The sequence below is a fragment of the Ambystoma mexicanum genome, chromosome 6q (genome assembly GCF_040938575.1).
Source record: "Ambystoma mexicanum isolate Mex_15411 chromosome 6q, UKY_AmexF1_1, whole genome shotgun sequence".
Lineage (NCBI taxonomy): Eukaryota > Metazoa > Chordata > Amphibia > Caudata > Ambystomatidae > Ambystoma > Ambystoma mexicanum.
The window spans coordinates 1,156,939,314-1,156,964,860 of NC_090937.1; the positions used below are offsets into that span (position 1 = coordinate 1,156,939,314).

General features: G+C 46.6%; 1 protein-coding gene across 2 annotated transcripts in view; it reads right to left on the bottom strand.

Moving 5' to 3' along the window:
- Positions 1–25,547, bottom strand: part of LIMCH1 (LIM and calponin homology domains 1) — a 1,245,196-nt gene that overhangs the window by 245,292 nt on the left and 974,357 nt on the right. For both annotated transcript variants that reach the window (XM_069631748.1, XM_069631749.1), the window contains 2 exons: positions 18,725–18,949; positions 15,081–15,180 (listed from right to left, as the gene is read on the bottom strand). In XM_069631748.1, coding sequence (XP_069487849.1) covers positions 15,081–15,180; positions 18,725–18,949 — 325 coding nt within the window. The remainder of the gene's footprint in view (positions 1–15,080; positions 15,181–18,724; positions 18,950–25,547) is intronic.

Consider the following 25,547-nt stretch of genomic DNA (forward strand, 5'->3'; position numbering starts at 1 on the left):
TCTAGATTGACCCCCAGGGTTTTTACTGTGGGTGAGACTGGGATAGGGATGCCATCGATAATGAAGATTGAGTATTCAGGGTTCATTTTGTTCAGAGCTGTTTGGTGTCCCATGATAATTTTCGGTTGGGTGATATTGTATTTAAATATGTGCTCTGTAAAGCGCTTTGGATTAAGGCGCTATATAAATAACACATCATTATCATAAGGAGTTCTGTTTTGTCAACTTTCAAGCACAGGCCATGGGAGGCCATCCAGGCTTAAATGATGGTGAATGTTTGAGTTTAGTGTGGCAGCATCTTCTGAGTAGGTGCCAGTGAGGGGGGAGAAGAATTTGGGTATCATCTGCGTAATTTGCATATGCAATGTGAAGGGAGTCGAAGACGGGCTTTGAGAATATGTTATAGAGTGTGGGGGAAACACATGAGCCTTGGGGGACTCCACGGTTGATTGGTGAGGGTGTAGTGCTGGCATTCTCAGAGAAGACTGTCATTCTTCTGCCTTCTAGGAAGGAGGCTACCCAAGCTGCTGCTTCTGGTGAGAAGGAAGCTGGTTGGATATGGTGTTGGCAGAGTATGCTGTGGTCCACAAATATACTCAATATACTGATAATATACTCAAGACTACATGGACAGAAAGGTGATGTTATATTGGGTTGTGGGGTTTGTGGTAAGTCAGACATAGGAGATGGACAAGAGGACATGGTTAAACAATGGCCTTTATTGAAAAATTAAAGAAACCCTCCTCTAACCCTATTTCTATGAAGGGGTCATTAATCTACAAAACAACAAATGGGTGCTTGTCAGGATGTTTCACTAATGAAAACGGTCCTCCGTCCAAACCTATTCTAATCTATCCACTAGCCTACCTCTTATGAAAGAAAGAAAAGAGAATCCAAGCTTGAGCTTAGGCTAAAGTTACTTTCCCCTGGTAGCAATATAGTGGAGGCTGGTTTTCAGACCCCCCCCAAAGAGTATTTGTGATCTTCTCTACTTCTGGATCCAGATCAAGGCAATGGGCCTCATTATAAGTTTGCCGGTCCGGAAACAACCGTACCGGTAAGCTTGTTTGCCTTTCAGCCCGTGAGCCCCGCGAGCGGGTGCATTTGGGCCCGGCAGGTCAGACCTGGCGGGCGGAATGGCACCCGCGTGCAGACCTCAACGGATGCATTCATGAATAGTGCCGGTGCATCCGGCCTCCACGTTCCCATTGAGCCCAATGGAACTCGAACAGGGAGTAATATTTTCCGGCGCCCGGGAATGGGCAATTACCGGGTCCGCCAGGGCTGTAATGCCCCGGTAATTGCCCATTCCCAGGTTCCGAAAAATTCAGGACACCGACCGCCGGGTCATAATGGCCCCCAATGTCCTTGTTCATATAATCCAGACAGTCCTTACTTTATCCTGTTGTCTGGTGGGGCGGGGTGAGGGAACTCTCTTCCGGATCTGTATCGATTGGCAGTTACAAAAGAAACAAAGTTTACTCCTGGTCTTATCAGAATATTTCACCTTGTCAGCCTCGGCATGCCTCAGACTTGGTCAGCCCTGTTTGGGGTGGCTTTTTGTTCAGCCCTCTTGGGGTGAGCAGTTTCTCAACTGGGGGTTGGTTATGGCCTGCTAGGATACTTAAGTCTCTCGATTCTTCCTTGATTACTTGTATGGTCAACCATGCTTGGGCTGCAGGCCTGTACCAAACCGCTCGGTAGTCTGCTTCACTCTACTCCTCCTAGGGTATTCTTATCTCTAACCCTGCGTAGACTACAGGCCTGCAGAGCCCTGCTCGGTAACTCACTTTGCTCATGCCCTACTGGGTTATTCTTATGTTCAGCCCTGCTACCCATTTCTAGGGTATACAGGTTCATAGCCCCAGCTGGGCTTTGCTGTAACCTTGCTGCCCTCCACCTGCTCTCGGTACAACATCACCTACCTTTCTTCCTGTAAAGTCTGTTTTCCAGTCTCCAGTCAGTGTGGCTTTGCGGTTCACACCTGGCTGTGCTCTGCATGGTTGTGTCCTTTTCGTTGGTGGTCCCGTTTCCGAACGAACAGGCTCTAGACATCGTTTCGACAGGACATCAACCCGCTGCTCTGGCAGGACCTCAGCTCCTTCACCTGCGATGGCACCATCTCCCTGTGTACTCCACTGACCCCCAAGCAGAAGTGTTCCACAGGCTTCTTCGCGTCTCTGTCCACCACATTACTGATGTGGTTCTTTCTTCTTCCTGTGCGGGAGGGTCTCCCTCTGCATAGTCGTGCAGGTCTTTTTTTCCCTTGCACTCCGGCTGCTTCTCTCCCTTGTCTTTGGTATTGTAAGGGTGCAGAACTAAGACTCTGATACAGAGGGGTCATATGAGAAACTTCTATTTAAGCGCAAAAAGAAATAGAAAACCCTATCTTACCCTAACTCTAAGAAACGTCAACTCAAATTACTAGTGTCAGAATGTCCAAAGCAAACATAACAATGTCAGAACCCTAACTCTGTCCCTCACATTTAAGTTTAAACTAAAATGAAAGTTCGGTCTTTCCAGCGCAAAGGGAGTGGCACCCTTCCCGTGGACAAAAGACAGAATGGGATCTTCAGAATTTGAAGTATTGGGGAATATCTCGCGTCCCCGGCCTTGTATTTTCTATTTGTATTTTATTGAATTTTATATAGCGCTTTTTACCAAAGCGCTTCACAAAGAAACAGTGAACAGTATATTAAAACAGCGTAAACAATTGTGTTCAGGATCAGACTATGATTCAGGCATCTTGTAAAGTTCAACAACTGTTGGGGGAAATTCCGTCTCCTTGTTGCCCCTTCTCGGGCTTCTTTTCTGTCCCTGGGTCCCTGACCCTGACAAGAAGACCTGATTCCTTTTCACCAGGCACAGATGCAAACACAAAACAGAGTTTGGATGTGTTTCCAAACTGGAGCGAGTCTTTGACCCTAGTTTGCAGACTTGGTTTCCTCCCACCAGGCACTAGGACGATGAAGAACAACCTGGATGCCCCCGTAAACTCTGGTGGGTCATTGACCCTGGTTTGCATACCCGTTTCCTCCAACCAGGCACTGCAACAAACAGCCTGGATGCACTCCCAAACTGTGGTGTCACATACAGATTGTTTACTCGCTTGCCAAGTACTGCATGTGCTATCCATCAGTTCCACAGTTCTCTTTATATGGGTGCTGGTCAAAGCCTTGAAATTCTGACTTTAGCTTCCCACTTTGAAGGCTGGGTTCACTCTCCTGCCAAGCCTTAGCATAAGCCCATGTCCAGTCAACTGTTTCTCCCACGGTTTCAGGATCCCAGACCCTGTTTTTCCAGCTTCTCAGCTCGTGCCACCATCTCATTGGGCCTCCAGTGCTGCTCCGGCCACCAACATACCTTACTGCACAGTTTGTGCGGGTTTCGGGACTCCGGTGGTGTTCTGGAGTCTCTCCCGATCTGTGGCGGCTCTGCAGTCAACTTCTCTTTCTGGACATTTCCTTCACTGTGCTCTCTCCGGGTCTCAGCTCTTGCTCTGTGCGGGATCTGCAGTATTTTTGGTGTTCCCGGCAGCACAGTTTCTTCTCTGCGCACTGCCTGGGTCTCAGGAAGGCCCAGGGTTTCACCCTGTCTGCTGGTCGTAGGGTCTTCATATCCTAGACCGGCCTCTGGCTCTCTCCCTTCATTCTCAGCGTCCTGGTCATCTTCCGCCTTCACTCCTGATCCGTGCTTGCTCTCGCGGCTCCTCCAGGGAGGGCTTGATACTTCGTCAAGTCCTTTGTTGCTTTTCACATGGCTTCTTCCAATCGGCTGTCGAGAACCTCTAGAATGGGCAAAGTGTTCTGATAGGTATTCTGTACTGCTCTGCACCTCCTCCTCGTCCCAGCATTGAGTGAGGTATGATGTAACTCACTAGAGATCTTCCTCGTCTCAGTGTTTTTTACTTTTGGTGGACTATGAAAATTCATGGTATAAGAGGGTAGGGGTGGGAAGGGAGGAGGTGAAGGAAAGGTGGGGTTGTTGTAGGAAGGGGGTGTAGGGTCAGGTTATTGGTGGGGATACCGCTTTCTCCCAATATGGTGGTCACTGGACACAAAGGGGGTTTCCCCTCCAATGAGATCCACCCACTGAGTACCACCCCCGGGGGGTTGGGGGACTATTGGGTAGCGGCCTCCCCGGTATTAGCATCCTTAGTAAAAAAAAAAACATTTGAACTTTTACTTTTGACCACATTTTTTAAAATATTTTTTTGGTCGCAATTCGGTCAAATTCTATTATATATATATATATATATTTATGGGTTGGGGGTGAGATACTATGGGGAGTTGTAGGGGGTCTCTCGCCACATTTTCAACCAAAAAAAGAGCAAAAACAATTCGGTCAAGTGTGAAAAGGTGAAATATTTTCGACCAAGTAGACCCAAACCGCCTCACCACCTTGGCCTCATGGGAAGGGGCTCCCCCTTCGGAAGCAGTGATGACATGCTGGGATTCGCCACAGCATCCAGTGGTATTAAAGTTCCTCCCTTGAAGATAAGTGGCAAGACCATCGGTCTTGGTCTTCATCAGAAGGGATAACAAGTACAGGTAAGAAACCAAGCCATCTACGTTAAAGGAGTCCTGTACATAGTTACCTTTTTCCACCCCAATGTGACCAATAAACAGTGAGGAACTTTGTCCCCAGTGGGATCCTTGCTCTGTCCCGTAAGAAGGCTATTGCGTAGCGGGCTCCCCTTCAAAGTCCCAAAGTTGGTGGCTCCCCCTTGGGGTTAACAGACAGATTCCTTGCATTTGTCACAGGTTTTATATAGTCTATGACAAAGTCACATTATTCCCTCCTTTGGTCTGCAGAACACCAGCCTCCCCTCCCATCCTGCTGCATAATGGCCTATTTGAAGGTGGTACAAGGCATTCCGTAGAGTTACACCATGTGTTACAGGCCACCCAGTTATAATTAGCAAATGCTGGGCAACATCTTCCATCTAGGTGGCTATTGAAGGTGGGTAATAAGGCCTTTCATTTACCTGCGGCTCAGACTAATCTTCCCTTCTCCCTGTCACTTTTGTGTAATGTTATCAAAGGTAAACGTTGCACAGCATGTTAAACCTAAGTGTCATTCCAATAGAGTAAGCCTGTCCAGCTTAGTGGTTTTGACATGGTCCCCTTCCCCACCCAATCTACCCCGAGAGAATTTCTGGGAGCAGCAGCTACTGCCACAGACTCTGCTCTTGCTCTTCACGAGCGGGACACTTCTTTCTCTAACTCCTTGCCGACTACCCTGTGAAGGCGCTTTCCTTGCTCCTGCATTGCAACCCTGTAGGGGAAAACGCAGTCGGCGGTACAGCTCCACACTGAAGATCTGCATGCCCAGGATGAAACTTCAAAATAGCGAACAGCCTCTTAAGGTCTAGACCGCCACCTGGCAATGCCCTATAAATAGCAATTATACAGAGGGGGATAACCAAAGGCAAGACATTAGAACCTTTAAGAAAAGAAGGGAAAGACTGGATGTCTAACAAAGCGGATTAACCAGTGCTCTTCAGGCAGGGGAATAGGGCCCCAGATTAACCCATCAAGTGGTTAGAAATCAAGAAGATTATCAGCACCACCAAAGTGCCTGAGTTATTACACTGGTCCTCATAAACCAGGCCTCTGACCTAAATGCAGAGAGGGGAAGAATTGGCGACGCAGGTGAAGAGCCAGACCCTGGGAGAGTTCAGATTAAGAGAGAAATTTAGAGTCTACGGAGGGCTATCTCTCTGATATCTGGGAGAGATCAACATGAGAGACAAGAATCTGCAGAGGATCTCGGTTTCTCTGGAGAATCTGTAGGTCTCATTTATACCACCCTAACAAACTTAATAAAGGTGTTAAACTCAAGGGACTTGTGTGTGTTTTGTTGATCTTTCATCACATGCAACTGCTGTGATTTCCATTATCTGTTTAAAGGCGTGATGTCAAGATACTTCAGGGGGTACGGATTGCAGCATGGTGCTCAAATTCTTACAACTATCCTTTCTGGGCATTCCCTTGTTGGGGTATAACTGGGGGCTTTGATAAAAGCCCTGTGCCGCTGCACAAGATACCCACACTGGCGATCCACTTTGACAGGGAAGCAAGGCAAGATTTACAAATGTTTGATTGAAGGTGCAATTCTTGCTGTCTTTGCAATTCTGTCAGAAAGCAATTAGATGTCACTGGCGCTGCAAGTTCCTCTCAAAAGTACAATAACTCCCAAACTTTCGATCTCTTTCTTGAAAGGAAAGAGGGAGCAATACAAAACATTAAAAATACGACTCACCACTTTCCGAAGGAATAGCAGTGCAATTCTTTTCATTACCTTTCATTCACCGTCATTCAATATCTAGGTGTCTCCAATCGACATCATCAAAACTTTGAGAAGAGCAGCATTTTAGAATGCGACATGAAATTAAAATGAGGATGGTGTAAATGTCAATTCACAGATTCAGCTTAACCTGATATAGCAGTTCATCAATTTGAATGAATCTGGAAACAAATCTTGCTGACAATGGGGGAGACGTGGAAATGTTATATGGAGCAAATCTCGCAGACAATGGAGGTGCTAGTGGAATTGCAATATGGAGAAAAAATCTCACTGACAATGGGGGCACAAGTGGAATTGCTATATTAAAGAAGATCTCGCCATTGATTGCTATATGGAGGAAATCTTGCTGACAATGGGCGAGCAAGCGGAATTGCTATATGGAGCAAATATTGCTGATAATGGCAGCATTAGTTGAATTGCAATAAGTAGCAAATATCACTGACACTGGGTGGGCACTAGTGGAAAAGCTAGAAGGCGTAAAGTTGTTTTTGCAACAGCAGTTGAAACTTCATCGAAAATTGATTGGGAAGAAACCCGAATAGTAGAGGAAGAACAAACAAAAGACATGCAGCTATGAAGTTTACTGTCTTGTACTATGTGCACACCAATGATGTGATTTATAGTAGCATCACTCATTTTAAGTAGTTCACGAAAACCAGAAAAGGTTCAAAAGATAGACTTTTATGGAAACAAAATCATTCTAAATTCTCAGCATAATTGATTCATGTTTGAGGTCCTTTTGAGTATTAAGGAGTATCACCTAATTATTAATGTTTTAAATCAGTTTGTAATGCTCTAACCTAAACCTGTACCGTCTCCTTAGAGAGAGCATGTAACCTATTCCATAGCAGGACTATTCACACGAAAGACATACTTTTGACAGGCATTAAAACCCATCTCCTTGAGGCCTGTATATTCTGTATTTTCTGTTTACCCCCAATGTTCTTTGTAGAATTATCTGTGAAAATGTCACTGTGGTTTTCCCAAGGAGCCAGACCGAGGAAATCTGAAGGAAAAGGGGTGCCACCCAGCATCAGGGACTTTAATCATGTTCAGTTTAATGGGCCCCCACACCTGGGGTGGGGAGGCTATCACAATGAAAGTGTAATAGCTTAATAGTCACTTACGGTGTGGCTATCCCACTGGCTGTCTGTCTTTGTTTTGAAAGGCAAATTAACCTGTCCCATGATAATCACTCATACTCATAGCTACTCACCCCCCGTCCCCACCATTGCTTTATCAAAAGATATGCCAGAGAATGAAGCCTCAAGGTGGGGCTGATGGTATGTACATATTAGCTGTGAAAACATCAGTCTCACAAACTAAAGGCGGTGTCACTTTAAATGTGCATTTGCTGGCCTCGGACAGACCTCTCTAAAATAAATGTGTTTGATTATCCTGGACATGTTATTTGCTTTCAGCTCTTTGGTGGGGGGGGGGTTAACCATCCGGGAGATTAATGAATTTCTAGGCCGCACAGGTAATGCAGCCTCAATGATAAAACTAGGAATTTGCTTTGGAAACATTCTCCATTATACTCAATGCACCACACAGCTGCCATCCTCAACACGTGTGCTTTGCATATGTCGTATTGAATTAATTGCTCTTATTACTCCATAAATACAGAACACACAGGCCTCAATGAGCCGATTTTAATCGTGGTCAAAAGTATGCATTGTGTGTGACCGGTACTGCTAAGGAATAGGTTGAGCTCTCTTTTAAGAAGGAGATTCGGTTTTGTGGTAGAACGTGACAAACATTTTATGAACATAATTAGGTGCCACACCTTAATAGTTCTTTTGATTGTGTGATCAGATATGTCCTCATGGCTGCAAAACTGCACCAAGTGAAACAGCTGGTGCCACAAAAAACAGTATTTACCACTGTCCTTTTGCATGTGAAAACTTAAAACGATTCCATTTCAATGTATTTTTGTTCTGGACATTTGCAGGTGTAGGCAAGAACATGATTTTGAAATAGACAGACCGCGTCTTCTGTTGGCCATGGAGCCCCCCCCACTCCCGCTCCTTGATGGCGGTAAAGGAGGATGCCAGTGTCTTCCCTCAGGGAACCTTGGAGGTCATCAGGGGTTTGGGTCAAGGAGAAATATATGCAATCCTCCAGGAGAAGTTGGTTTCACAGGATCTAGACTAGGGGGTCAAGAGTGGAGTTCAGGGTCTTTCATGACTTTGGTAGCAAGAAAATTCTTCGAAATGTGCCCCCAAGAGGGAGTGTAGGAAACAAGCGCCTGAACCATCGTGTTCTGTTGGCCCTGCTTGCAACTACACGCAGGAACAAAAACTCACTGCACGGCGGGTCTACAAAACCCAGCATAGCGCACGATTGGGCACCAGACGAGAGCTGAGAGGTATCATTGGATTGCCGCACCCATGCTCAGAGCGCATACGCTGAATACAGACATACGCGTACCCGCAAATGACTATGCTTGATCAGGGGAATCCATGACCCGTCTGCTCAATAATAAAATGATGGAAATTGATAGGTCCTTGGTTCATAGGGGCTGCAGCATGGCCCAACCGGTCTCATTGAAACATGCACAACACTGGTGATTAGTCAAGACTGAAAAGGACACGTGGAGCATGAGATGGAACCTTCATGAGATAAGCAATCGCAAGCTCGGTCACTAATGGAGCTTACCAATCGTAGCACACCTATACAAATGTCATGATGCATACCCCCGGGCATCCAGACCACGTCCATCAGCCCCGGAAGCAGGCATCATGTCGTCTTGAGAAAACCCAGCAACCCCTGGTAGGGGCTGTCTGGGTTCAGTCCTGGCGCCTATAGTGCCAGGCTCATATGGGACATCAGTCCTGGCGCCATAGGCGCCAGGCTCATAGGTGCACACTTACCTGATGCAGACCATGCTGCAAGAAGATCCAAGCCCATGTGAGGCCTGGGAGGGACTACTTTACCTTAGGGACTATTTTGTTACTCGGTTGTGGTCGGGGAGGAATACCTACCAGGGACTACTTTGGAGGCTATTTAAACCACGCCCGAAGAGCAGCACACGCTTCGCGTTATTCTGCATCCAGCAGTGTAACGTTCACCGTGCCAGCAGCAGCATCCAGCCTTCTGCCACGCCCGCCTCGAACCTGGAGCACCTAGAAAGAAGGAAAGAAGCAAAGGTTAGAACAAGAGTATTACCTGATTTATTACCCGATTCCGGATTCATCGCATCTTCAAACCAGAGGAAAGACTTTGTTTTAAACGCGTCGCATTGCCAGCAGCAGCACCGTGCCACACTCACCGTTCCACGCAGCATCTCTTCGATCCGGCGCTGTCTCCATCTTTACACCGCCGAATCCCGAACAGACAGAGACAATCTCTTTAGCTGCCATATGCTTACCTGATTTTACCGCCGGAGGTATAATTCATCAATCAGCACGCCACATCTTCTTATGCCGCACCTGTAAAATAAGGAGAAAGTAGCAAGTTTAACCCTTGGCATTATTTACCGGACACTGTTGGGTAACACAGACTTTTACCGGAGCGCTTTCAGCTGTCAACCTTCTTATTGCGTCAAAGCTGCAAGATAAAAGAGGAATTGGACAGGAGTGAATTCCAGACATTTTGAACTCTTACGAACTATATACTTATGGCTCTTCGCCAGGACCTTTTGGAGTCAGGATTCGTCTACAAACTCTTCCAATATCTTCAGGCCAGTGAAGTAACTGGTCGTCAATGAGCCCCTGTGTGCTTTGCAGGATGGAGGGCTCATCCTTCAAGAATATAAGGTGAGATTGCTGAGAGGGCGCTTCAGAGGTGATTAGTGGGGAGCACAGTGGGGTGCTATCACTTGAATCAACAAGTGGCTAAATCCATCTCTCCACTTGTAGGAGAATATTTCTACGGGTCAAGCAAACAAGATTAGGAGGGCAGATCCAGTCAGTCATCGCTGCACTACGCATCACGTGGCTGGAGGCCGCAGCAGTCCGGGTCCGACCGACGCCCCTCTGGGAGCCAGGTGAGCGTAACAAAAAAGAGTCGCAACCCTCTGTGTGGGGGTCCTTGGACTGTGTTCCAGAGTGATATTTGCGATATGGTGAGAGGAGATGGAGAAGAAAAGATATGGAGAGGGCCCTCCATTGGCATAGTTAAAATGGCCCATTCCTATAAGGTTTACATAACCAGAGGTGGCGAAGCATAGTGGGCCACTATACAGATCAGACCAGGTTACAGGTGAAGAAGAGCATGAAGAGCCTTCTAAACACCTGGGCACAGAGGCTGCCAGAAGCCAGGTCTACAGAGAAGTGTTGGAGAACAGCCAGCTAGGGCCTCCAGCACCAGCCCTTGGTGTAAGTTTGAAGGACACCGGCCGTAGCGGAAGATACTTGCCACACTTTGAGATCCCAGGTGGCGGAGAATAACATCCTACCCAAAGGTACAGAGAAAACCACTAACGCAAGAGGGATACAATACAGGGCTTTCCCGCATGGCAGTGCTAATACCGACCTATTAGTCAGTAGGAAACATGGCCGCTGAGTCAGCAGAAAAAGGCAAAGAAGTGTGTGACTGAATGACCTGAGGAATACAGTCCTCGCCAGACGGTCAGAAGACTGAGAATTAGAATATGGCTTTGTCTCAGGATATGAGGTCACTTTATAATAGGCTTTCACAACTTCCACTGTTAGCCTAGAACTTCCCTCTTATGACAACACCTTACCCAGCCGACGTCCCTGTCGCCACCCACTCATCCTCCCATCAATGGGAAGCCACAAGTGAATAGGGGTCCTGGGAAAACTCTACTCAGCTGTACATGAGAATTGAAAGCCCAAAGGACATCAGTCTCCATGCTTATCTAGCTATCATCCAGTTCTGGTTGTCAACTGCCTACCACAAACTGAACTATGACATCTGAAAAAGTGAGATCTGGAACAATGGATTAACAATGCATTTAAATCATTTACTCATAGCTGAAAATCAATTGTTTTTATTTATATTTCTAAAATTTCATGGAGGATAACAAGAATAACATAATGCAATTATTCATTCAAGAATTCAATTCAAAAGAATTCAATTCATTCAACCCATACAACACATTCAATATATCCATGTACACAGTTAAACTATACACTCAATAAAACTGGTTGTGGAAGACGGGGTGCAGAGAGCAGCATTTGCAGGCAGTATTCTGAAAGCCAAACATTAACACATACTCCTAACAACTGTACCTCAGAAGATATGTGGTCAAGTACTTAAGCTGTAGAGCCGTCTCAAATCGCAGCCTCACCACCTACTAAAGCATGTGATCCCGGATAACTGCTCCTGCTCCATTTGACCAACACATTTGCGGAGGCAACCTGCACCGCTGCGGCATGGTTTCCACTGGCTGTCTGCCTGTAACAGTAGGCTTGTTTCCACCAACTCCGTGGTACTCTAGTGGTGGGGCAACCTGATGGCAAAACTGTGATGTGGATGAACTCCAGTCTTGTTAATTTTCAAGCTGTCCCTGCTGGAGACGCTGACACTACCTGTGAAGGCTTCCAAATGTTCCATTACTGACTGGTGCTATATTTAACTGGTTGTATGTGAATTAGACGGCCTGCACTATTTACTAATCCCTCTGATGAAGACGTTTTAGAATTATTTTGTCAATGTCGAAACCAGTCGGTGCTTTCTTTTGGAGTAACAGGAAGTCAATATTATCGAAATTGAGCTATTTCAGTCTTCTCCTGTCTACATTTAAAATTATACAATTTTCAAAATATTTTTCTTTGGCTTCATTGTTGTTTCATTTACTATTTTCCTCTACGCTGTAATTGTTTCTGTACACAGTTTTATTCAGTGTATAGTTTTACCGTGTACATGAATGGATTGAACGTGGTGTATGGGTTGAATGAATTGAATTCTTAAATACATAATTGCACTGTGTTATTGTCTGTATCTTCCATGAAATGTTTGAAATAGAAATAAAAACAATTGATTTTTACTTATAAGTCAATAATTAAAATGTATTGCCAATTCATTGTTCCAGATCTCACTTTTTCAGGTATTATAATTATTGTTCCCAGAGTCTGAAAGACGGGGACTTCTGCCTTTCTGTTTACCTCAAACCTAACACCTTGTTCTCATTTGTTCCCCTGCTAAACAACTATTTGTCCAACAATGGCTCACTGATCTGCGCATAGAAGGACTTGATCCGCAACTCTCGAATTCAGCAAAATTCCTTGGGCTTCATTGACAGCAGGTTTTCCTTCCAGAAACACAGCCAAGAAGGCCCAAATGGCCTGGCTCCAAATCTCCACCCTTTGCTAAATCAAACCCTTCATTACACCGCAGAACTTCCCAGAATGTAGTGCAGGACCTTGTGGTCTTGCACATTGATGGGGTAAATGCCTTCCTGATGGGGCTCCCAACCACTCACTTGACTTCCCTAAAAGCAATCCACTACGACTTATTACCCCAGCACTTATTACCGATACATGGAAATTTGACCAAATCACTTCCGTTCTATGCAAACTACATTGGATTTTTCAATTTGTATCCATTTGAAGAAAGGGAAATTTCGATCAGGAATGATTTACAATAACACATTTACAGATGGTGGAAGCATTCCCACAAAGGGTGCCTCTACAATAGTAGAAATATGAAAAAAAGTAGTGAGCTAGTTTATGAGGGTGCAAAATATAAGGACATATAGCAGGCGCAAAACAAAGAGAAACATTGGCTTCCTCTCCAGGCCAGGATACTGTTAAAGATTACATGTATCATCTACAAAACAGTAATGAGTAGCGCACCAGCGTACCTGGTGGCTAAGCTCCACATATCTGGTGGCACACGTTCCTTGTGCAGCAAATCAACCAACCGGCTCAAATCACAACTTGTGCGAAAAGAGGGCACCTAGAAACAATGCTTCTCTTGTCACGCACCCACCATCTGGAACTCAATCCCAGTATCAGTTAGGACTGCCCACACAATTCTCCAATTTCACAAATCTGTGTACGTGTTTTTTTCAACTACACTAATCTAAGGACTTATCCCAATGGACAACCAGAATGCAACACACAGTACTGCGCAACTGTTAAAAGATGCCATCCCAAAACCCACACACTGTACAGTGCTCTGCCTCTCTCGAGCTAGGTCAGCGCTTTAAACAATAAAATAAAAACGAAATTAAGCCAAGATAGACTGTAATAATCAGAGGGGCGACAATGTCAGGGTGGTCAAGGAGGGTCCCCATCATTACGAGGGATTCATGTTGCGTGGGCCATATTGATGACTGGGGGTGCGACAGACTGACACTTTTTATTCAGAACTGTTGCACGCACACAGAAAGATAAGGTTTTAAATCCATCAGATGAAAAAAACATGTATCCATATTATTATAAATAAATGTGGAATTCATGAATCTCAATACAAGTGACTATTAACAATGAATCAGAAATCATTGGTTAGGGCTTTCTTGCAAGATGCACTTTGACTTCTAAATGGCTTTTTCAGACTGCAGAAGGCAGGTAAAGGAATAATCTCAAACTTTGCGATCAGCAAGTGCAGAAATATTCTTGAGTTTTATGGTCCGATAAAGTCTCGTAGATAGTAGATATAGGGGGCCTAATCAGGGGTTGGCCGGAGCAGTAAAACTATGGCAGTAGCACTATTAGCGCTGCATTTCTGCTCCGCCCAATCCCGAGCTTTGAGCTGGAGGTAAATTTCCAGCTTTCTACCCATTTTCAGCATAATTACAGCCAGTGCTTTTAGCGCTGGTGATAAAAGACCCAAAACGCCCCATAGAGTCCTAAGGGCTCTAAACAAATGGGAAATTGCAGCACCACCGCAACTCGGGATCCGGTGCAAATTGCGCCAGACCAAATTGCGGTAACACCAAAAGCATTGGCTGTATCCACCAAGGCCCTGATGAGGCCTATAATTTCCTGTTGTTTAAGAGCGTGACCAACATTTTTTGTTATTTATTCTGGTCAGTAGTAAAACAGTGGGTAAGCTAAGTGCCTATAGCTATTTAGGAGTTTTCAATCGTGCAATAAAATGGGAGCTTTGGAGATTGAAATGTTTCAGCTAGGGTTACTTCTTCCATCAGAGAGCTAGTTTGAGATCTCCTAAAATGACTTTTAGTGCCAGACGGGCATGTTTTTATGGCTCTTGACATCCAATTTGCAAAGGCCATCTCATTACAGAATACCTGAATTCTTGTGAAGGGGACATAGTATGCATAGCTTTGGGTTTTAACGACAAGAAACTAAAAATAACAAATGATGTATTCTTGCCTATGCTCTATGCAGAAACAGAATACTGCCTGCCACTGCATGTGGTATTTATTTTCTGGCTGAATGGAAAACCCAGATTGTGAAGGATTGCAGAAAGTAAACTTGCTTGTGTGTTGGGCAACCAGTAAAACATGCAGATTGTTATTTTATGGTTTGTCTGTTTAATATCATACCTGCTCTGCAGAGAAGTGACATCCGGAAGTGAAACCAATGGGCAGATGTGGGCTGGGTGTGGTGACCCCACAGCCCCAGTGAGTGAGCCTCTTGGAGTCCCCTCACTATGGCTGAGTAAGGTTTCCTAGGCCTCCTTAGACCACCGGTCCTCAAGGAGAGCCATGGCAAAATATCCTGACATAGGTCTCGATTAGCAGCAATCAGAACCTTCCCTTGAAAGCTGGAAAGCTGGAAAAGAGATGACCTTTTCCCTACAGCACTACTGGATTTTAAGATAGTTAAATAACAGATCAAATAAAGTCACACTATAGATCAAGGATTGCGCAGAGCATTCAGCTTTTGAACACAAACCTTCTGGTGAAGCACGCCCTGGACTGGCCTTCCCTGCGCAGCCTCCAGAGTGGTTTTCTTCGTTTTGATTTGCAGGTAGTGGCTCTTCCGTTGGTGATGCCTGTCGGAGACAAACAATGCATTGATGGATATATGATATTTATAACGTTCTTAATACCCAGAGGTTTTGAGGCACGGATCTGTGTCGGCTTCCTTCCAATGCGAGCACGTTGCCCCTGAGCTATCCTCCCAAGACAATTTGAGACCATTCATGAGGCGCTCTCTCATCAATTGTCAACACCCTTCTACAAGATAGGGGAATGAGTGTGTGATACAGTTATACCGCACCTATGGCATGAGGTGCTATGAAAATGAAAGATAACACGAAAACAAGGATAGGAGCTTGTTGTGATGACAAGTGTCATTTGAAGTTTTATGCTAAGCTTCAAAAGGTGAAGATGCATTTTACTAGATTTCTTCACCAGGGGATTGTATGGAATTAATTACTGTCTGACTCTGACACACACAGTTATTGTGTCTCGCTTCCTCACCCAGCATTGTTTAGAAGTTGCACTTTCGGGTGGGAACTGTAGACACCATTGTGTGATATGTAATGGCCAGTGTGCGAGTAGGCACATTCTTTTCAACACTCCGCTGAGGTGGGCACGCCCTTGTTGTATATTTGAGATGGTGCTTTGCTGGCCCTTTTTGCAATGTCAGTGTGGGCCTGATGCAACAATTCTGCACATAAAGGTTGCAGAATATGTGCCATTATGAAACTACTCTATCTGTACAAGTTATCATGTAATAAGGGCATAGAGCAAACTCACAATAATGTTTTCATTGAAATGGCAACTGAATGTCTTGTGAAATCTCTATATATATCACCTTGAAGTACTGTAACCTTTCTCATACCAACAATAGGCAGACCTGTCTCCCCTACAGGATTAGCTCGGAACGTCTGGGTTTTAACGCTCTTCTCCGGGTCTCATGGGGAAGAGCATGCAACCGCCGGGTTTCCACGGTAAAGAGGGGCAGTGATACACATCTGCAAATGGCTTCACTCGCGGGTGTGACTCGCAAGTTAACGACAATTCTAGGTGATTCTGGCCAGCATCAACAGCTGCAACCTGGGAAACAGGGTACCACCTTGTGCAATGACCGCCTCCTGCTTTTATGACTGAAGACCGCCATTTGCGATTGGGGCAGAGGATCAGAAGCACAAAGCAACACACATGAAGACCCTTGGATTTGAAAGAAAACGTTTTTGAGGCATCTCTACTGTAAGGGTGTTGAAGAAGAAAGCTGGCAGAAAGGTGGCATGGTTTTTGTTATAGACGTTTATTTCTGCGTGGAAAAGTGTCTTTACTATACCCAAATTCTAATAGGTTTCCCTACCTCAAAACGAATACTAAAAGGATCTGTCAGAATGTCTGTCAATGTAAATTCTACTATTCTATGTGAAAACCTACTTCTATCCCTCACACTACATAACTAAAAGATAAACTAACAAGAAGTTCCTTCTTCGAGGGGTACGGCTACCTTCTCCTTCTTGGGTAATGTTCAAAAGAATGTTCTCTCACAAATCAAAGTTACCGGGGGGAATGACTCCCTTCTCCAGGCTTGCGGGTTTCATCCAGTCTTTGCACAACGTTACCACCAGTAGAATGGTTTCCTTCTCCTGGTGTGGCTCCTTATACTCTTCAAAGGAACCAGTGGGAAGGACCTCCTTCCTCTGGTATGATTTGGTACACTTCACAACAATGTCAGGGGGGAATGACTCCCTTCCCCTGGCTTCCTGATCAGCTCTCTTAGATTAGGACCCAGAGAATGCCTCCCTTTGCTTGGTATGCTTTTGGCACAGTTCAACACAAGGCCTCGGGGAATGACTCCCTTCCCCTGGTGTCTCAAGTTTAAGACTCAGATCAGGACCAAGGGAATTGGTATGCTTTGATATATTTCATTCTCAATGCTTTCAACTTCTCTCCCACTTCGCCACTTTGACTGGTTCTCAACAAAGCCCTAGATCTTGTTAGGGTCCCAGATCCTTCTCCGATGGTCAGTGGTTTTCCTTCTCCCACTGTAACAAGGAAGATTTCCTCTGATGCTTTCCGTTTCTGTTTGGGTCTCAGATCCTTCTCTGTTGGTCAGTGGTTTTCCTTCTTCCATTGTAATGAGAAAGATTTCCTCTGCTTTCTGCTTCTAGTTTTGAGTCCCAGATCCTTCTCTGGTATTCAGTGGTTTTATGAGAGCCACTGGGACAAGGAAGCGGTCCCCAGATGCTTCCTGCATCAGCTGTTCCCTTTGTGTCCCAAGCGGGCCTCACGTGTCCCATTTTACCTTAAAAAGGGGTCAGGCACTGCTCCCGTTCTTCCAGGGACGGTCTGCCGCTCTGTTACTTGTAGGCGCCTTCTACTTCTTGCGGATCGCCCTCCTTTTTGCGATCTCTGCGTCTCTGTGTGACCCGTTCGTCCACCTTACCAAGGTTGTGCCACCGTTCTTCTTTCCAGGACGGGCACAGGGGTCTGCAACTGCAGAGTCCCCGATTGACTCTCACAGCCTCTCGCCAGTGTCTGCTGCTCTGCCTGCTTCTGTCGGGATTCGAATATCCCGGGTTCCTCGCTCCTCAAAGGGTTCCTCGCTCCTCAAAGACAATGTCAAGTCAGTCTTCAGTTTCGTTTAAGTAGGACTGGTCCTGCCTCCACCGATCGTCAACAACTGCAGTGCATGATCACTGGGTGCTCTTCATGATTCTGGTGAGCCAACTCGTGGCAGTATCTGAATGTGTAATCCTCATGCTTCTGATGTTCTTCCTCGTCCTAGTCCTTCCTAATTAGTTGGTATCATCATTATGACAAGAATACCTAGGTTAGCTCTCTAAAGAAGGATTGGCGGTGGAGAGTAGGACTAGGGAATGTGTGGGGGTGATGTAATTTCCAGGGTTGCAAACCAGATGGTCATCCTTTTCCTCAGAGAGCGAGGTCCTACCCATGAGGCCCTCCCGCATTAAACCACCCCTAAGGGGACTATTGGGTAGCGGCCTCACCTGTCTACCCTCATGTGAAGGGGCTCCCCTTGGAAAGAAGTGATGACACCTTGAGAATCGTCACACTACATACTAAATAAACCTATTTTTTACAAATATGTTGATATGAAAATACTTTGCAATGCATTTTTCGTTTATAAATGGATGGATACTTGTTATATTTTGTAGCAAAATAATGCAGTCAGCACCTTTGGATAAATGTGTAGGGGTCTACTTGCTCATATGCTAGCTGCTGTTCATCTGGCCACGGGAAGTGGCCGCAAACGTTCGCAAACGAAGTGCAATAAGGCAAGGAGTGGTCTGATCATGCACATTATGACCACAATCATTTTTAACATGTGGGTGGGGTAGGTGGGTGGAAACTTGAATAGCCGTGAGCGTGGCATCACAAGACATAAATCTCCAGATTTTTGATTTTCAAACGTAGACAGGTCTGACAAGGGGTGAGAGATAAAAACTTGTGGCTAGAACAAACGTTTTCATTATGTGGCTTCACATACGGCTTTATATTCCTCTACTTTATTTTAATAGCGTTGGAATGTCATCAGTTATTGAACTAAGCACTACAATATCATGCATCCCCTCTATCTTGTGAAAAATGGATCCTGCCTGCTTTTACCATTACATCTTTGCCGACGCTGCAAGAAACGGGCCTCCGAAGGTTGAGCTCAACTGTAGCAGACTCATGCTTTGGATGGTCGTTGGTTTCTTGTATTCTGGCCACCCCTTCGAACATCTGCGATCGGCTTACTGATGGGGCAAATACCGGGGAGGCGTATTTATTCTCATGCTCGTCCTCTATCCCATTAAAGGCGTCTCCATTCAAGCTAACATTTGCATCTACCTATAGGATATAACCATTTAAGATATTTGAGAAATTATGCCAAGTCAAACGAGAAGATAACATAAAAGGGCTTGATGCAAAAAGATCACTGAACAAAATAGAGACAACAAAATTATCTACCAAACGTATATCAACTTTAAAACGAAAACACATTTAGCCAGTTTTAATACCCTCACAAATGTACACCCCATCTTCCCTCCTAAATTCCTTGCCACACTACCCTCATCCCAATCCCCAAAAAGCAATGTTTACATCATTCCTTCGACTGTGAAACCAACTGCACCACTACGCTTATGCCTTCAACTGACCACAGCACCAGCCGCAGGGATAAAACGATAGTACAAACAAGCCAGCACTGAACACCTGCTCCGATAATTTTATTATTCCATCTACATATTTGTAGGTTGCCATTTTTGTCTCTAGCTATATTTTATGTCCCTTTCCACTTCATGCAGTGTTATTAGGGATGGCAAGCTTTTGTCATTTATTGACATACTGTGATCAAGTACATATTGGGTGACTTAATTCTTGATTCTACTTTTTGAAGTTTTTAGTGTGCTTTAAAACGTCCATAAACCTCCATGTTATCTTTCGGGAGCAGTGCGCTCATATGTGCTAGATTTATAAACTCACATCTTTACAAAGAATGTTTGTAATGGTCCCCAAATAACTAACATTTCTCTAACCTACAGTAGTAAAATAAAGCTACTCACCCTAGTGACTAGAGTACTCATAGTCCTTAGTCCCCTTTCTTCCATCATTTTGGGCGTCCCCTAACATGGGGATGGTACCGGAACCTTTGGCAGCGAAAAATGTTGCTTCTCCTTTAAATTTAGTATAGCGCGCCATTTAGTATAGCGCGCCTCGGCGCAACAGCCCCAGTCGTGGGAACGCCCGATGAGGCCCCCGCCCACTGGCGCCTCACCTCAGGCCCCTCTTAACACACCGGACGCTTAAATATTTGTTACACTGAGTATATTAGCCCCTGGCATACAAGCGGGGGAAGGTGGGTGGGACGTATGGAGGAAACGGGTCTAGGAGTACTCTAGTCACTACAGTGAGTAACTTTAATTACTCATATGTCACATATCCTTTTTTCCTTCCTTGTAAGTGATTCCACCGAACAAGACCATAGGGTGGAGCTCTGACAACCTGACTTATATCTAGGACGAAGCAAAAAGGTTCTCAAGAACCGCTTAACCACCTGCCCAAACTCTGCATTGCACCTAGAGCTGGTATGCAGGAAATAAAGCTTACAGAAGGCCAACGGAGTGGTCCAAGTAACCGCTTTGCTGATAAAATCCCAAGAAACATGCCTCTGAAAAGCGACGGCCGTGGCCTTAGCTCTGCCTGCATGCGCATGAATACCCTTAGGAAATGGTTTGCTCAATGCTGTATATGCCTCCCAAAGGGACTGGCCCATCCACCGGGTGATAGAAGCCTTGGTGCCGGGAGATGTTCCCCCGAAAGTGATGAACAATGTCTCAGACTTCCTGAAGGATTTTGTCCGGGAGATAGAACTTGAGGACTCTCTCTAGGTCCAAGAAATGCAACTCCCTTTCTGCCTTAGATTGTGGGTTCGGGAAGAACACAGGCAGGCATATATCCTGATTCAAATGTAATGGAGAGACCTCCTTGGGCATAAAATGTGGATGGGTGCGCAAGATTACCTTGTCATTATGAAACGTGCTTAAGGGCTCACATGATGACGACGCCTGCACCTCGCTGAACCTGCGCGCATAAGTGCGTGCCACCAAAGGTACTGTCTTTAGTGTCACCAAAGACACCAGTTCAAAGGGCTTGCGCTACAAGCCCGCAAGAACCCATTGAGGTCCCAGACCGGATGCGGTCTGTGCACCGGAGGAAAAAGCCTGACCAGCACAGCCCACCTTTGAGGTGGGCCTTAATGACTTGGTTGGCTGCTGAGAAAACATGCTCTGAGGTAGTCTTGTAGGCCCTAATGGTCGCCAAATAGGTGCTGCAGGTATCCATCTGAACGCTAGAATGAGCTAGATGTGCGGAGAACCCCAGCATGTCATGCAGGGAGCAGGTGAAGGGGTCCAGTCCCCTTTCGCAAGCCCATTAGCAAAACCTAGTCTGCTTGCTTTATACTGGGCTCTAGTAGACGGCCTCTTGACCTCCTGTATGATGTGCCAGTTGGCATGCTAAAACTGAGCAAACTGTAGTCTCCGGTGGTCAGAACCAGGCCGGTAGGGCCAGCCTGGCTGGGTCCCGGTACTCCACTGCCCTGCCTGCTGCATCAGAAAGCCCCTGCTGTGAATCGGGAGATGGACAGGCCCCTGGAAGCACAACTGCAGCAGATCCGAGAACCAAGCCCTCTAAGGCCAGTGGGGGGCAATTAGGATGAGACGGCAGCCTATCGACGCCCAGAATTGGCAGAGGGTCTGCTGGAGCAATGGAGAAGAAGGGAAAGCAAAGCACCTGCGACCATGCCAGCAGATCTGGAAAGCATCTCCGAGAGACCCCTAACCCCGCCCTGCCCACGAAGCAAACCAGGGGCAATTGTAATTCAGAGGAGATGCAAACAAGTCCAGATCCAGAAACCCCCAGCGCTGGAACAGGGGCAACAAAGAGTTGATGTGTAACTCCCACTCGTAGGTGTTGAACCCCAAACGCTCAGATGGTCCGCTTCCGCATTGCTGTCCCCTGGGAGATGGACCGAGGAAATCCATATCCCCTGTGTCATGCACCATTCACGGATTGATAGCACCTCCATGCACAGTAGAGGGTAATGGGTGCAACCCTGCCTGTTCAGGAAAAACATTGTCGTGGAGTTGTCTTTCCTGACCAGAACCGCCTTGTCCCTGATGAGGGGGAAAAATGCCTTGCGCGCGAGGCCAATCTCCTGAGCTCGAGCAGATTGATATGCAGGAAGGTTTCCGCGCTGGACCATGCACCATGAAGCGAGTAGCCCCTTAGAGTAGCCCCAGCCCAAAAGCGAGGAATACGTCATCACCACCAGAGTGGGTGCCATCAGTGCAAAGTGGGATCCCACTGCCACATTGCAGCCCATCAGCCACCATTGAAGATCCGGGAGGATGGACAGGGGAATGGAGACCCTGTCTGACTGTGAGCCCGGTTCCTGGTCCTAATTGGCCACCAGGTGGAGCTTGAGGCGCCTCATCTTGTGGTGGGTGTGCCACACCGTGAGTATGCAAGACGCCACGATTCCCAGAAGGTGCTGAAACCACCATGCCGAGGTAGTCGAGTTGGCCAGAAAGTGCCCAATCGCCTTGCAGAGGGAGAGGAGCCTCTCGGGTATGGGGAACACCCGCTGAACGCCCATGTCCTATCGCACTCTAAAGAACACTAGATCCTGGGAGGGAGTCAACTGCGACTTACTTTGGTTGAGGGAGAACCCTCACCAGCAAGTTGTCCAGATAAGGGTATAAGTGATGGCCCGCCACTGCATTCATCAACTTCGTGAAGATGCGAGGAGCTGAGTTCAGGCCGAAAAGCAGCACCTGGTACTGGAAGTGGTAAGACGTAATCGTGAACTGCAGAAACTTCTGATGCGGCTGGTGTAGGGGACATGCACCAGGTCAAGGGAACACATCCAGTCCCCTGTGCATAGAGACTCGGCTATGTGCACGGAAGTAATTATCTTGAAGCGTTCTAGCTGCAAAGATAGGTTGAGAAATGGCAGGTCCAGGACTACCCTCAGGCCAGTCTGGTTGTTCTTGGGTACAGCAAAAATCCTGGAGTAGTAGCAGGAGCCCTGTCTGATGAAGGAACCGGTTCCACCGCCTGCATCTCTAAAAGAGATCTCTTGTAAAAGGGCTGGGGTCCTGATCTGAAGCAGCGGAGGAGAGGAAGGTAGAGGAAAAGAAAGAGGACTGAAGCCCTTTGAAACTATAGAAAGGATCCAAGGACTCTTGAAATAATGCTTCCAGCCATCCTGAAAGAGAGCCAGCCGGCCCCCTACAGGTGATCTGTGTTCCCTGACCAGTATGTCGTTGCTTCTTAGTGTCTGAGGTGGAAGTGGACGAAGAGGAGCAGAAATAACCACACAAAGTCCTCTGCTGTTTCCTCCGGTGCTCACTGGGGGACCTGTCAGGCCTCCGTGCACCGTGGTCTGGAAACCCCTTGAAGCCTGTGAAAGCGCAGGGTTTGAAGTCGGTCCTGCCCTGGAACTGAGGGAAGGACTTCTGCCCTGGTTTAGTCAGCATGGTGAGTGACTTGGCGGTCTGCATAGAGTTCTTCTTTTTGGTCAACTCGTCATCAGTGGACGAATGAAAAAGATCTAACCCCTCAAAGGGAAGATCCAGGATCCTTTCTTGCACCTCAGCAGCCATGCCATCCCCCTCATCTCGAACCCCAGGCACAGCCCTCTACTAGCTGCGTCGATGGAGACTGAAGACTCCATGAGGAACAACGCAACTGCTCGTGCATCCGCAAGGCTAGCCTTGAAGGAGGCCTGCCTCTCCAGAGTAAGGTCCGACCGGAACTGCCCCCAGCTCCCGCCACAGCTTCTGGTTAGCCACAGCAAAGAGGGTGTCTGCCTGCCACAAATGCATCCCAGAGTTAAGGTAGCAGCGCTTGCCAAATGACTCGAGAGCCTTGTCCTCCTTAGAAAGACTAGTGGAGGCGGCCCCTGCAGAGAAAGACGAAGATTTATAATACAAGGAGGCCGCTACCACCACTGAAGAGTGAGACTGGGGGTGAGAGGTCAGGAGGACCGGCTCCCCATCCACAAGCCTTAAGCGGTTGTCCAACTTCTTGTTCATCTGGGCGTTGGCCCTGGGCTTCCCCGGGACCTGCCTCGCCACCTGCATGTTTGAAGGACCCTCATGAACTCAGCAAGGCCCTTACGACGGTCGTGAAACGCCTTTACTGAGGCCAAAGGTTCTTTGTCCTGGGCGTCATGCACCCCCCCTTTTCCAGGCGGAAGGGAGTCCAGATCCTGCCACACCAGACCCAGAGGTGTTCCCCCTAGATCCGGAACCAAATATAGTTGTGAATCCATTGGCAGCTGCAGGGGAAGTGTTGGTGGTACAGGAGGAAGAGGTGGGCTATGAAGCACCAACAGTGCCTGGACTGGAAAGGAACAGGCAATGGTACTGGCGGAGGGACCGGAGGAATGGGGACGGGACGTACGAGTATCATACAGGTATAATTCCAGTCAAATACTTTGGCACATATGGGGAAAAGCAACAAATCACGACATGCACGGCTTTCATTTTCCAAAACACCTGTCCCACTCAAAGTTCAAATCTCAAGAGCAGCGCCTAAAACGTGGCTTCAGATTGGTCTCTGCATAGTCCTTCTTTTGCAGAGGTAAGACAGTAGAATTTGAAAAGGGTAAGGTCTTAGAATTGATATAGAGTACTCACATACCCTGAGTTATTATGGGACTTGAATGAATATACTCATGACAGCCATAACTGCCATATCACAAAACTATAGCCGTTTGATTACAGATTTCTTGTCTCTTCCAACCAAGATGAACCATTGAAAGATTGGCTACAAGAGGAAGAACTCAGCAGACTAGACTCTTCATGCAGGCACTGCAGTCAGGTGCCCTGTGCGAGGGGGAAATGCGAGACGGTCATGCTCTAGGAGCAGTACCCTTGGGCATGGTCACAGACTATCACTGTGGGAAGATGTACTGGACTCAAGGTATGGCCACAGACCAATGTAGTTTTGCCACAAAGCCTGGCAGTTGCCCATGCCTTTGGTCCCAGTCAACCCTAAGGAGAGGGGCTTTGTTGTAGCAGGCAAGCAGGGTTACTACAAACGGGGCATAGCTACAAGCGAATACTGGAGGCTGTGACCTGCAGGTATTGCAGCTGGGGTAAAGCATCCTGCCATGTAACCCCTTCTCCCAGGTTTCTGGGCCCGGGCCCCCTCCCTTGGGAAAGGCCATCTGTGTGAATGTCTCTAAACCTACAATGGGTAGGTTTTTTTGGTTTTCTTTGCCCCCGAGCCCCTGAGGAAATCAAACGTCTACACCCCTGCCTCCTCCACCCACACATCCCGCCCTCCCCAGAGTACAGCATTCACAATATGCAGAAGATTTTTGTGATGGTATACCCTGTTGGTATGCTGTCAGAGGTACTGTGAACAAGCATTGCCATGGGCCATGCAAGGTAACGGCAACTGCAGGGCAGTGTGGGTAAACTACAGAGCGTAGGCATTGACTAAGGATAATGAAGAAAGGAGTAAAAGGTCAAAGCATATCATAGGAAATCCCAACAAAACAAATAAACCACTGAAAAATCTGCTATATGGATGTTATTGTTTTCCACTTTCCACTACGATATCTTACTATCTTATTTAATGAAAAAGACCTTTTAAGTTCCTTAGAAAATCTTAAGTAGAATGAAGTTTATCGTTCTGATCTGAAACAGAAAAACACTGGGATTCCCTAGTACCATTACCTACGCAAACAATTCCCCCAACATGCCCTGTTCGAGACATCGAAAAAGGACCTGCCTCTCTGGGTTTATCAGTTTATGAAAAAATGCACAATTTGATGTGCTAAAGCAGAGTGGAGTAATGCAAGTTCCTTAGTTCTGCCATGTAAAGAGTTCTGTGTTGCATTGAGGAATTAGGACTTTTGGGCAATCCTGACTGC